Source organism: Leptodactylus fuscus, chromosome 8 (assembly GCF_031893055.1).
Source record: "Leptodactylus fuscus isolate aLepFus1 chromosome 8, aLepFus1.hap2, whole genome shotgun sequence".
NCBI classification, from domain to species: domain Eukaryota; kingdom Metazoa; phylum Chordata; class Amphibia; order Anura; family Leptodactylidae; genus Leptodactylus; species Leptodactylus fuscus.
In genome coordinates, this window is record NC_134272.1 from 72,083,256 (window position 1) to 72,098,452 (window position 15,197).

The following is a 15,197-nucleotide window of genomic DNA, read 5'->3' on the forward strand; positions in this document are numbered from 1 at the left end:
TAAGTCCCACCTCCATCCCCACTCATTCTCCAGTATGTCCCTTTGTGCCCTCACAGTACAATCCCCATGGCCACGGCACGGTCCCATGTTTCTTGTAGCCTTGTCACAGTATAGTTTCAACTGGTAGCCCCCAACAGTATAATGTCCTGTTCCTTTTATGCCCACAGTATAATGCCCCCCTTCAATGTGGCCCCCACAGTATGTTTCCGTTAATAATGGCCACACTGTATAATACCCCCATTAATATGGCCCTTACAGGATAGTGCCACTATTCAGTGTGGCCCCCACAGTATAATGCCCCCCTTAATATGGCCCCACTATATAATGTCTGCCTTAATAAATGCAAATGAATCTATTGTGCCAGTCTAGTTTTGGTCATATACTATGGGCTCCAAACATCCTACTAAGATACCCGGCCCCATTGCAAAATCTGTAACAAGGCCCCCTGTCACATGTAATTTATGATACTGGGTTCTTCTTATCTGGCATAAGACCCCAAGCTCCAGGGCCCAGGGGCAACGGCAATCTCTGTGCACCCTTTAATTCCGACCTTGCCTGACACTTGGAATATTCCATAGCGTTTAACAAGGCCAGATCGAGGCACGCCAAAGGCTGACTTCACAAATGTAGCCGCTGCATGCTCCGCGATGATAACATTGTGGAGAAGGCTCCTTTCTGTTTCCATGAAAATAGCTGTTATATATGTAGTAAATCAAGCTGAATCCAATTGGCCGCCATTTATTTACAAAGAGCTGAACATATATTTTGTGCAGACAGAATTTTTTACAAGCCGATAATAAGCCATATGGCTGAAGTCATAAATGCAGTCTGAGGTACAAAAGTGTTGTCATGGTTAAGCTCAAGCAGCTTGTATTCATTTATTTACGCTCATTGTAAATCTATCCGCGCAGACTCTTCTCTTCTTAATAACACTTACATTGCTGAGATCCATCTTTTTAGTAACTCCTGGAGGAGGGAGCGTTTCACTCTTCTTAATAGAATTTGTAAAATGTAAGAACAATATATTAGGTTGTGGAGAGGAGATACTGTGATTAAAAATAGAGATGAAGAAAGCTATTTATTAAGGTGTAATACGCTGGCTGCCACATCTGCCTTGTATAGAACCATAGCTCTTTCGTGTCAATTCAGATTGTGCCCAGACAAGATCATTTAGGGGAAAACTTACTGTATATTGTACTTCTCAAAGCTTGCCTCTACTGAAAAATGGATAAACCTTTATATAAAGCCTTTCCCTTTAATGTTCACCCATCTCGGTCATGGTCACTCTTTCTACAAGTCCACTAGCCCCCAACTCCAACAACTCACTTTTAGGACCCTATTAAACCCTGTTTGACTCAGTACTGAGGCTTCTTAGCTAGCAATTTCCCTCTGCAGACAAAGAGCTTGACATTTGCTGGTTTGGTAAAATATGAAGGGTATTAAAAAGGTCCTTTCATGTCCTCAAGATGTGCGGTATTACAGGTTTCCCGGTATGCGCCTTGGTGCTGGAGGTATGTGTGCCGTTAGATTCGGCATGAATAGCTCCTCACTGGTAGAAGGGTGAGCATTACAGCTCAGTGTCATGGCCCCCTGTGACAATATTCTTCCATAGGCTTGTACTCTCAGAGAGGGTGTTCCTCATAGTCCAGGCTGTAAGGCCTGCCTTTCTGACAGTGGGAAGCTGTCAGTGCCAAAACTAATGGCACCGATATCTGCAGAACTAGGGTGTATATTGACAAAGCTGATTCAGTGCACTGTTGGCTTCTTATCGGTATTCAGTAAGTAGAATTTAGGGTTTGTTCACATGCTTAAAGAGAACTTTTGACCCCCTCCAACAAGTCCAGTACTTTACATCATTTAATAGCCTCTCTTCCACTAATTCTGGCACAGTTGAAATTTTTCCTGTAGCCCCAACCATTCCTGAGCAATCAATGCTTTTCATGTGGTGTCTGATATACTATTTAGGCTCTGCACTGTCAGGAGGGCGGTGTCAGGCAGGAGCAGACAAAGGGAGGGATTCTGAGCTCTGACACTGGCTGCTTCTGATTGGAGCTCTGAATCACACCCCCACGCAGGCACCGCCCACCTGACATTACAGAGCTTAAATAGCACATCAGGCACCAAAACTAACTGCACTCATTGTTCAGCAATGGTAGGAGCTAGAAAGAAAATTCCAACTGTGCTGGGATCAGTGAAGCTAGACCTATAAACAAATGCTAAGAACTTGAATTAGTGGAGGTTCTTTTTAAAATATGATGACAGTTTGCTGCCACCCCATTCACATGCAATAAAAAACTAGCACATGGTTCTTAGTCTGCACTGTTGAAAAATCCACTTGAGAAGTCCATAGTATACTGCCTTATTCTGCACAGGAAAAAAATATTAACCCCATCTTTAGGACTGATCTTAGTTTGGGTCTGCTACACTTCCACAACACAACCAAGGGTCAGCCTTGAAATTCTGCTCCAGAACTACACGTTGTACTTTAATGTAACGTGTGAACATACATAACTACGATCAAGGACCAGCTACTTCATCTGTGTTTGACTCTGCTATGATCAGACATATTTACTGTGGAAACCAGCACACCGTGATGAACACTATACATGGCGGTCTTCTCATTTGTTCTCAGAGATAATAAGACGATTGATCTAACATATGATGCTGAGGTCAATATTCCTCTATGTTCTCGAGGCTTTACACTAGGGGAAGCTTTTGTATCTACATTGATCTGAATTCTGGATTCCACTATGTAAAGGTTACTTCTGGGAATCTGTAAATGTCCTGCACTGAGAGCACAAAGAAATGCCTTTTCATCTGTGGTCTAACTATACTAAATACATCATAATGAAGTTGTCAGGATACGGAGTCGCCGCGGTCTCCTTGCTGCGCAGCGTCTCCCTGGGAGACGTGTTAGGAGTTCTATTGGGTGTGCTTAGGTCATTAAGGGTTAATCTTTTCCTTGCTCTCAGTCTCCATGTCATTAGCCATCAGGTGTGTTTTTCTGCTGCTATTTAATCCCCACCCAGGCATGGATCCTTGCCAGCCATTCACTTGTGTTTCCTGGTCCCCCTGCTCAGTCTGATTCCCTGTCTGTTTGTATTCTATATGTTTCTTGGTTTTTAGACCCGGCTTGTATTTTTGACTATCCCTTGTCTTTTCATTTGGTACCTTTTATTATATCTCCTGGCTTGACCTCTTGCTCGTCTGACCTCGCCTTCTCTTCTGTGTCTTGCTGGGACTTGTGGTCCTCCCTTGTTCCATGCTGTTTAGTCTTTTGTTTTGCATTGCATGTACACTGTGCTTTCTGTTTAGGTGTGACGCCGTGACTCCAGTCCCTAGGACTTTCAGGGCCTCCTCTTCCCTTATCCTAGCCGCCGGATAGAAGGTTAGGAGCCGTGGTAGGCGCACTTCAATTAGGAAGTGCATTGGTCTGCCTCATCTCAGATACTACAGCATAGTTATAGCTGCAGGGCCTGCGCCCCCTTTTGTCATTAGTTGCACATTGTTGCTTTCCCAGCTGTGTCACTTTGCACTGCCTGACCCTGACTCCAAAACTTACAGAAGTGTTGCTATAATTATATATAATACTAGTAATATAAGCATAAAATGATACAAGTAATATAAGTATAAAATCATCCGCTCCTCCGAGAAGCCCCTAAGATTGCTATTACAGCATATGTGTAGTGATAATCTCATGATCTGTACCCTAGGCACCGTCCTCCCACCATGTCTTGCACTGCAGCTAGAGCAATAGTTAATTCTACATAGCTTGACTTTCTAAGGTCTTCGAGATTTATCATAGTGATAAGCTATCCTATGGATAGGTAATCAATTTCAGATTGGTGGGGGTTTGGAACCCTACAACTATGCCGATGAACTATTTGAAGGGGTCGTAGTATTCAGACAAGAAATTTATCCATTTCACCGAGTACCAAACACAACGCCATATATTATATAATGCCTGTGCTTGGTATTACAGCTGAGTCCCATTGGGAAGTCCCATATAGAATAAGCACTGCAGCCACTTTAACCAACTACCAAGGTGACAAGTGTTAGACCCCAGCTGATCCAATACTGATGACTGAATAAGAGAGTAAGATCACAATGCAGAATTTTAAGAAAAGGTGCCTTGTATTTTGTTATCTGTAAGCAGTGATTAAATCCCAATAAAAGTTGATAAGGACAAATGGTGAACCAAGGGCAACCATGGACAGCCAAGCATAGCCCACCTGGTGCAACTATACAGAATAGCTACAGATGTAATGATGAATATGGGGCTGTGGCTGCAAACTGGTCAGACAGCACATGGTGACCCCTGAACAACATGGAAGGAGCCTACAATGGGCCTCAGAATTGGATCAGTGGAAGAAGTTGACCTGAATTGATGAATCTCATTGACTTTTATGATATGTGGATGGCTGAGTCCTTTTGCTTTTTTACATAGGACAGATATGTCATCAAGATCTAATGTCAGGACTCTTGGCAGCCATGGAAGGATGCCATCATGTAATCTGTTATGGCCAAAACGGTTAGAGCAGCCACATTGGTTGTGTCAATACATATATACACACAGATAAATCACAACTTACATATTTAAGAAGTACTTGCCAAATATGAACAACTCTACATGTTATGTTTGGTGCTTACAACGACAACAGTCTGTCTTACTGTAATTCTTGTCTTAAAATTCCTAAAACGTTTCCCATAAAAAAAGGGTCAACAACATATAAATGTTGGCTAAAAGGTTCAATGCTGTAATGGGAGATAACATGTCGGTTTTACCACTGGAAAATGACCTTCAGGATTTAGGAGATGGAATTGATGACTCCTGCAGCCAATCTGTCAATACTTGTCTGAATCTAATCTCACATGAACAGCATTGTTAGCCGAAACTTGAGTTTGAGGTCTTCCATTGTTAGTCCACGTCAGTTACAAATGCATCTTGAGAATTGAACATACACCCCTTATCTAGATCAGAGGTAAGGGATAGATTTTTAGTACCACACTGGACATATTTTCTGAGAAGACCACTCTCCTAGAAAACCATATCTTGAAGTGGACTTGCATATACTGTATATAAATTATAGGTCACTGAAAGCAAATTTATATCAATCTGAATATTTCAAGCATACCTAACTTCTCAAGTGACCTTTCAGGATAAGCTGTCATGTGTTTATACATGAAGAAGAATAATATTTGTATCCATTATATGATTTGTATACTACATTCTGAGCCTGTAGGTAGAAAGTAGCTGCTATGAAGTCATCGGTAGACCATACATGGAGAAAACCGGAGATCCTGCTTCATAACTCTCTCACTCACTTACATGCAGCAGCAACATCATATAAGATGTTATTGAGAAGGAGTGAACAGTATTGATCTGAATTAAAGCACTTGTGGGGAAACTTACTATTATCTCCAGCTGATTCTGTCTTTGCGGAAGAAGTCAAAGTGGGACTGTTGACAGGAGTGAGCGCGCCGGTGGGACGCAGTGGGGGGGGAGTGGGCGCGGATGAAGTCGCAGGGAGTGCTAATATAGTATATATAGCAATAGCATATTGATAATCCAAATACACACAAGAGTCCATTCCTGCTCTCAGAAGAATGGAGCTTATGGAAAGCTTTGCAGTCATTCCCGAGCAGCCTATGGTAGGTCGTCAATGTCCTACAAGTGGAAACTGAAATGTTGGTAGGTGTGAACCGAATCTTAGCATATTGATCCAGACATAGTATGAAATTGTAAATAGCTTAGGTAGATGATAAAATGAAAAAGACGAAGCTGTGTCTGACGCCTATGAGCGTATTACTCCTACATCTACGTCCAGCTTCTCTCCTTGTAATTAAATTACCGCACAGCAAAAAGGAAATTACAAAAAAAATTGCTGCCAAATTTTGATCCCAGACAGAAACGTAATCTGAAATTCTAAGATGTGTTACTTTTAATTCATCATAACTAACCCGTCGGAAGTTTAGTATTGACAAATGCATAACTAATGGAAATAAATGAGCCAATTATCCCAAATGGCCGAAGGCTCGCCACTCTGTGCCCTGATGTTTTCATTTAGATGAATGGAATACTGATTATTAATGATGATCGGTCTCGTCATGTCATAGGAATAAACAATGGCTTCGGCTTCCAACGTTATTACTGGGAATTACATTCCAAAACGTGGTCACCGTCGCACAATCTCTGCAGAGCCAAGTGAATTTACAGCTCTCTTTGTATTGTTTATCCTTAATGCATCTCTCTCGTTCTATGCTTCATTACCTCATGATCTATTGCAAAGAAAACACGCTTAAAAATTGCTTGCATAGATGATTAAATTACAAAAAATGCAGATTGCATAATCCGAGGTCAGGAAATGCACAGTGAACAATTTAGTAAGAGGAGATAAAGAAGGTTTTCGGATATTATTGTAAAGGAAGGAAATTCCTATTGTAGGCGAGGACGTCTGCTGGCAGACATAGGCATAATATAGGAAGTAGACAGGGTAGCCATAATGGTAGCCCAGATGATGAGTGCAAAGACGGCCCCCAAAAACTTGCATCCACCTCCCATGACTATAAGGGGACCCATTGAGTTATACTTACATTTAACAAATGGTCTAACTTTTATGCACCCATATAGGCCCATACTATATGAATTGGCTTTTGATAGGTGGGGTATGGGCCTAAAACAATGCATAAAATTCATATTACATCCTCATCTATTGCATAACGGGGAGACTTATCAAGCAAAATGTACCAGAATTCTGTGTAAATTGTGCCAAAAACTGTCTAAAACGCTGTGTGCCACGTTTATGAAGTATTTCAACACTTTTACGACTTGCACAACAAAGGGTGCGTGACTTTGTGGAAAGGGACACGGTCTAGTTTGCCCCACCATGGTGCAAAAATGTGCCAAAATTTTGCAAATTTTTCTGGTGCAAACTCAGTGAACTATTAGGAAGTATAAAGTTAGGCTAGACAAATTTATCAAACAGCACTAGACAATTTCATGATGGGTTCCCACTAGCATTGCCTCTCTGTTGTACAGGTCCACTAGAATAGTGGTAACATACAGATCCCAGTTGACCCCATTGACTATGGGGTCTGTCGGGTGTCCATCATTACTGAAACTGAAAGCGCCAAGGAAAAAGTCCTCTGTTCAGTGTCCTTCAGTAAACATTGTAGTCTAAGTTTTAGATAGTAGTATTGATATTGGCCAACTTTACTCTTATACACTCAGTGGCCAAAAGTCACGGGAAGGTGTTTTCAAGTGCCGATTGTGTTGGCTATGACGCTCAAGCAGTGTGATGCGATGTGGCCTATGTTGCTAACGTCGCCAGGATATCTGAGCAGTCTGATGCAGACAGGTGTCTCATGAACATGGCAGCACATCGCAAGTTAAGTGACTTTGAATATGGGATGATAATCAGTTCAAGATGGATGGAGCATAGCATTTTGGAGATTACCCACGAATTTAGGTTTCCGAGGTCAACAGTATCTCGGGTGGACCTGCAATATTGCAGAGACAACACTGGCAGTCGCATAAACCGGCGCACCGGTCAATCACGAGTGTTCGATGAACGGACGTCACGTCTCCTCCACAGAGTCGTACGGGAATCTCGACGGTCTAGTAAACAGTAAACATTTAATAAGCAGCAAATGAAGGGTGAACTGAACCTGACCCACATCTCAGTCACTTTTGATACTAAAGCTGGTCATGACACGCACAAACAGCTCGAGGACCTGTCAACTGAAGATTGGAGTTGCTGGAAATGGAAGAGTGCTGTTTTTTCTGTTTATTAAATAATAAAAATATGAGTCAGAACAGCCCCTTTAAAACGAACGTGTCACCAAAAAATGGCCTATTTTTTAAACTAAGTTTTAATGTTGAGCCTACTTTTAAGAATTTTTGATGATTTTATATTTCATTTTCCATGTCACCTCATTGACATTATAGACAGGATTACAATAGAAGATAACACCTTTTGACACCTACGGACAACAGATGATGTCATACTTTATCTACTCCCCCTCCTTGCACAGAGCATGTATGGAAAACCTCAATGGATTGAAATGAACATACACTTCAATGAATTGGCTCCAGTCTATTGTTGTCTATGACCGTGAAGGTAGTATAAAGAATATCAGAGGAGCAGAGGAGAACCTCAGGCAAGATGCCGCCTTTCCCCCAAATGTACAGAAAATAGAGTAAAAAAAAAAAAAAAAAAAAGATTAGAAAAAAAGTGATAGATTTCATTATCTGGATTTACTAAATAACTAATATGGTGAAATTCCTGTAAAGGGATTCTACCATTAAAAAACTTTTTTTTCTAGGTAACACGTCAGAATAGCCTTTAGAAAGGCTATTCGTCTCCTACCTTTGGGAGTGCTCTCCGCCGCACAGGTCGTTCGAAATACCGGTTTGTACCAGTATGCTGATTAGTTCTCTTGCAGCGATGGGGGCGTCCCCATTGCTGCTCGAAAACCAACTGCAGCACCGCCTCTATGTTCTTCTGTATCCTCCCCTTCCTTCTTCAGCTTGATGTCGGATGCCTGCGCAGTACGCTCTGTTCGGCGAACTTTGCCGAACGTACTGCGCATGCCCGCGGCCATAATGCCGACACCGCAATTTCGCGCATGCGCAGTGCGTTCCTCGAAGTCTTCGCCGAACAGAGCGTACTGCGCAGGCGTCCGACATCAAGCTGAAGAAGGAAGCGGAGGATACAGAAGAACATAGAGGCGGCGCTGCAGTCGGTTTTCGAGCAGCAATGGGGACGCCCCCATTGCATCTCCTTCGCTGGGAGACGCCCCCATCGCTGCGAGAGAACTAATTAGCATACCGGTACAAACCGGTATTTCGAACGACCGGCGCGGCGGAGATCATTTCCAAAGGTAGGAGACGAATAGCCATTCTAAAGGCTATTCCGACGTGTTACCTAGAAAAAATAGTTTTTTAATGGTAGAATCCCTTTAAAGGATTTTTATATAGTGAAGTGTTCTCGATTCTATAGGAGTTTTGCCTAAACTAGTCGGAATCTGTTTTCCTTTATCTTTTGCAAATCCGTAATTCCAAGAAAAATAATAGAACTTTTCTACTGTCTTATCTTCCAGCTGTGAAAGAGCCATTCATCACTCGATATACACCGGGGAAAACATAAGCAAGTAGGTAACAGCGAAAGGGGAAAGGACAGATGTGTAGCTGACTGCACTCGCTTTTATATCAAGTATACCCAAGTACTATTACGTATCAGTGATGTCTCAGATCTCGGTAAATAGTGGCAGGTAGATTAAAACATTTGCTCTATCTATGACTTCCAGGCTGGAGGTAAAATCTGTTCAGTGATGATAAAATGGTCATTTTTAAAGTCATTACAGCCCCACCGGAGATAACATGAAGCCAGATTTGTCTACGAGCCAAAAGGATAAACAAAAGTACGCAGAACATAAAAATAATAAAAAATTACTGCGACTCGTAGAAAGGATTTCGTTTAGTCTGTTATTTTCAAGGTTCTGAAATGAAACAAAATGACTGCACATAAAGAAATGTTAAAGAAATACTCAAAAATTCCCCAAAAATCAGAATGTAATTATTATGGTTTATAGTCGAGAGCTACAAGGCTCGCGTACTGGCCACATACAATATCAGACGCGTCCTAGATCTAGAGCACGCCATGGTTTTAAAGGAGTAAAGCAGGAGTTCGGAGTAAAATGGAATTCTGACCGGACTCCTAAGAGAGACAGTGAGAGTCTGATTACTCGGTCCACGCATGGTGATTGGTAGAGATGAGCGAGTAGTTAAATACTCGATATTCGATATTCGTTTCGAGTAGCCCCTCAATATTCGACTACTCTAATCGAATATCGAATCCTATTATAGTCTATGGGGTAAAAATGCTCGTTTCAGGGGTAGGCAACATTCGATCAAATTGAACTTACCAAGTCCACAAGTGAGGGTCTGGCTGGATCCTCCAATAAGTCTTCTCCATGCAGCGTCCCCGCGGCGTCTTCCGGCTCTGAATTCACTCTACCAGGCATCGGGCCTGGGCAGAGCCAACTGCACATGCCCGCACTACAAGAAAATGGCCATTTACAGTCAAAGCGGCCATTTTCTTGTAGCGCAGGCATGCGCAGCTGGCTCTGTCTAGGCCTGATGCCTGGCAGAGTGAATGAAGAGCCGGAAGACGCCGCGGGGAAGCTGCACGGAGAAGACTTCTAAAGGTAGGAGAAGAACCAGCGTTGATTGGCCGACTGTATAGCATTCGGCCAATCAATGCTAGTTCTGCATCAAATTTTTCCATTCGAATAGTGAGTGGTACTCGATCAAGTACGAGTATTTCGAATACCATAGTATTCGATAGAATATTCGATCGAATACTACTCGCTCATCTCTAGTGATTGGCAGTCTTCAATGTGTACACACTGATACATGGAGAGGTATCAGTATCACTGTGCATGGGTGACGTTATCAGGTGGAATGAATCACCAGACAGGATCACTTTACATCTATGTATCTAGATTAAAGGGCCATCTTCTATTTGTTGGCTATATCAAACACATATACAGTCATGGCCATGTTGGCATCCCTGAAATTTTGTCAGAAAATTTAATATTTCTCCCAGAAATTTATTGTAATGAAACATGTTTTCTTATACACGTTTATTTCCTTTGTGTGTCTTGGAACAACGCAAAAAAACATAGGGGAAAAAAAACCAAAAATGTAATATTTTTTTATGCAAAACTCCACCCTTTGGAAAAAAAAAATAACTGAAATCAATCGCTTCAACATGCGTTTTACACCTCTTAACTGGGATTTTGGACCCCTCTTCTTTCGCAAACTGCTCCAGGTCTTTGGAACTTTATTGGGGTTCCTTATCCACCATCCGAACTATCCTGCGTTGCAACCTTTCTTCAATTTTTCTCTTTCGTCCACATCCTGTTATGTCAGTCTAGGTAACTGCAACGGGGCTAAGGAACAGCAGTAGGGAATCTCGCCCTGCACTACTCCCCCTAGCTATCCCGGTCCCTGCCTCACGGGTGTGGGTCGGCTGTTCTCAGGCTAAGCCTGACCCCGACAGCTCCTCTCTCACTGATTCCGTAGGCCTAGAGGGAAGTGGGAGAAGGAATGCCCTATAAGACCTCTAGGGACTGGAGACTAAAGGGGGTCACCCCTAACGAACAAGTGAAGCTGCTACTGACAGGGACTGACAAGGGTGTGCGCTGACTAACAACCCAAGCAGCACACAGGAAACATGTGGGAAAGGATTCCCCCAAACCAATAAGGGAAGGAACCTTACACTAGGAAACAAACACAGGGAAACTGAGTAGAAATCAAAGGATAAGGCAATTCACTCAAACAGTCAATTATACACAGAGGGAGGATTGGTGAACACAGAAGGGAAAACTCACAAACCAACTCGTTCACCCAAACCTCCCAAAAACCAACCACGGAACTTCCTCTATCCCAGATAACCACCTACTCCTCCTGCTAAGGCCTAGCACTGTAAAAGCGACACTCAGCACAGAACCATGGGAGGCATGGGTTTAAATACAGAGTAGAGACCACTGCTCCCAGGTGCAAATGGGAGGACAGACTAATCAACCAGGAAATAAAGCTGCCTACCAACAGTGCGCGCGTGCAAGTCAGAAGGTGTGCACCAATACCCACGACAGGACAACCCCGCAGCGCCAGGATGCCACCCCAGACACCGCGCAGCCAAAAACTCCCCAGGTAAGAAAAATAGAAAGCAATGAACCAAAATACTCCTAACACATCCAGGGAGATTAGCTGCAGTGCCATGGGTTGTAAACATCTTGATTATGTTGCACACTGTGGACAAAGGAACATCAATATCTCTGGAGATGGACTTGTAACCTTGAAATTGTTGATATTTTTCCACAATTTCTGTTCTCCATGTTTCATGTGGCACACACAGACACACAATGCAAAGATTGTGTGTCTCCTTTTTATCTGGTTTCAAATGTGATTTTTACATTGCCCACACCTGTTACTTGCCACAGATAAGTTTGAATGAGCATCACATGCTCAAAAAAAAAAGTTATTTACCCACAGTTTTGAAAAAGTGGCAATAATTTTGTGAGGCCCATTTTTGGAGTTCTGTATGAAATGATGTCCAATTTGCTTTTTTTCTCAGTTTTTTATGTTGTTCCAATACACACAAAAGAAATAAACATGTAAACATGCATATAACAAAACAGGTGTAATTGGAAACCTACTAAGATGTTCCTCATAAGTGTCGTTCAGAGATGACATCAGTGGCTCTTATACATAAGAGGAAAATGTGGCATGTTTATAAAGCAGCATCATTCTAAGAGTGTGACAGGAACTTACTGTGCAATGAAGTGGCTCAATGCTCTGGACCATTGTTCTGGATGAAGTAATGTAGGTGGAGGGTTTCTAGAACGAGAGACATATTCTTATCAAGACAACTGAAAATATCACAACACATCATAGGCTAGCTAAAGGTAATGTCATAATGTCAATAAAGTTAGTTATCTATTCCCTTCTGCAGCTCATTTTTGGGCTCCCCTGACGCCATTAGCCCCAACTTACTATTGAGCCTTGTAAATGGGCCTCAGCAGTCACATCATGACAATATGATGCTGGCATCATGTCATCAATCTTGACCATATAAATTCAGTGACCTGGGCCCACGATATCAGGGAGAAAGGCAGAAGTCATTACAGATCCCCATCAAAGAAGACCCAAATGCCAGAGAATGCCATATCACCCTCCCTGACCTTCAGTTATTATACTCTGGGACCTGAAGAGAACTTTGCAAATATTCACAAAAGAATCTTGCAAGGTTCACCCATCACATGTGTTGACTATAGACATGACAATGGAGAAGGTGGGGGTCAAGTTTGGGAATCAGCCCAGGTTCTATTGTCCAGTGAATCCACTCTAATGTTCTGTATAGATTGGACGGTGGACCCTCATAATCCTGTACCTCTGGTGGGCTTATGGGGATAAATTATTAAGACTGGCGATTCTTACACCTGTCTGAGAAGCACATGGCTGACCGAACTACAAAGAGTCTCTCACCTCTTAGTAGTCTTATTGTGTAGGGACTGTTGTAGAGTCCTGGTATAATTCACACCAGTTTTCTAGAATTAGTTATAATAAATCTAGTGGAGTGTGGGCCCGTGCCCCATCCGGCCTACATTCCTGCCCAGGTCCACTCGCTATCTAAAAAAGTGTCAAGCAGGGTACAAATGGCAGAGATGCCACAATAGGTCAAAAGGCACCAAGTTCAGGAGCACTTTTGGTCACTTTCGAGGAGCATCAGCCTTAGAGAGGACCTTTCATGTCCTTGGGCAAATGTAGTTTTATATACCGCTAGAAAGCCGACAGTGTACTGAATTCAGCGCACTGTCGGCTTTCCCATTATGTGCCTGGGGCTGGAAATATCGGTGCCGTTACCAATATCTCTTCACTGTCAAAAAGGCATTCCTGACAGTCTAGACGGACCATGAGGAACGTCCCTCCTGACAGTACTGTCCATAGCTCTGTACTGTTTGAGGGAGTGTTCCTTACCATCCAGCGATGACACTGAGCAGTGAGGAACACCCCCCAGTACTAGTCTATGGACGAGTACTGTCAGGAAAGGGGGCCCGTTCCTCACAGCTTAGCATCACGGCTGGGCAGTAAGGAACGCTTTCTCTGACAGTACAGAGCTATGGACAGTACTGTCATGTGGGGCATTCCTCACAGCCCAGCTAGACTGTCAGGAACACCCTTCTCACAGTGAAGAGATACTGGTAACGACACCGATATCTCCAGCCCTGGGGCACATAACGGGAAAGTCGACAATGTGCTGAATTCAAGTGGTATATAAAACGGCATGTACCCAAGGACATAGAAGGTCCTCTTTAATAAATGTGGACCAAAGAATCCCAGCACTGAATACACTATAGGAATTTAGGGTCTTAGAATAGATCCTATACAGATACAGTATATACCGGTATCTACATTGCTGCATAGGGTATAATGAGGTGATGCTGCTAACATGTCTCTGCAATAGTAGGCCTTATCACTGATGGTGACGATAGGGAATACAGAGACATAAACCAGGATTTTGTTGAATGGTGCCAGCAGAACCATCTCAGGATTAATGCTGGGAAGACCAAGGAGATGGTGGTGGACTTTGGGAAAAGGAGGAGTGCTCCGACCCCGGTGGAGATCCAGGGGACATGCATTGAGATAGTCAGGACCTATAAGTATCTGAGTGTGCTCCTCAATAATAAACTAGACTGGGCTGATCACCTGGAGGCGCTGCACAGAAAGGGCCACAGCAGACTCTACCTGCTCAGGAGGCTGAGAGCCTTCGGAGTCCAGGGGACACTTCTTAGGGCCTTTTTCAACTCGGTGGTTGCTTCAGCTATCTTTTTCGGTGTAGCCTGCTGGGGGAGCAGTATATCAACCAGGGACAGAAATAGACTTGACAGGCTGATCAGAAGGGCCAGCTCTGTCCTGGGGAGCCCCCTGGACCCAGTACAGGTGGTGGGTGACAGACGGATACTGTCTATGGTGACCTACATGCGGGAGAACAAATCCCACCCCATGTATGGGACCCTGATGGGACTTGGCAACACTGTAAGTGACCGTCTGCTTCACCCCAAGTGTGAGAAGGAGCGCTATCGCAAGTCCTTCCTTCCAACCGCAACCAGGCTGTATAATCTACATCAGACCAAGCGAAGATCACTCCGCACAGAGAACTAAATGACTATAAATGTCCTCCTTCTTTCTTCTCTGTTCCTTAGCTGCTATGGACTCCTAGTATATCTTCTCTTCTCAGCTTATGTGTGTCTACTTCTGTAATATATTACTGTATATTATCCTGTATCTGTATTACTATGCTGCTGTAACATACTGAAATTTCCCCACTGTGGGACTATTAAAGGATTATCTTATCTTATACCTATGAAGATACAGACTTTCCTACATATTCCATATTCTACGGAGATCTGATTGTTTAGTTTGGGTGCCTTCCATGAAGTCTCGGTACTCGAGAACCCCATTAAGTTGTCATGCCTATCCCAATGTTCTCCAAAAATTAGAAAGCTGAGAAAAGCATAAAAATTTGAATTGAGCCATGTGTTTTGTCAGGGACTATAAGAAGGCGCTGCGATTTATAAGCTCATATGTGAGGCTCCGATGCATGACTGGCTGTGATTAATAATATAGG

At 43.0% G+C, this 15,197-nt stretch overlaps 1 protein-coding gene across 1 annotated transcript in view; it reads right to left on the reverse strand.

Annotated features, from left to right (window-relative positions):
• MYO3B (myosin IIIB) overlaps positions 1-15,197 on the reverse strand; it is a 193,975-nt gene that overhangs the window by 109,218 nt on the left and 69,560 nt on the right. Inside the window, exon 8 of the mRNA XM_075284187.1 lies at positions 12,341-12,406. Coding sequence (XP_075140288.1) covers positions 12,341-12,406 — 66 coding nt within the window. The remainder of the gene's footprint in view (positions 1-12,340; positions 12,407-15,197) is intronic.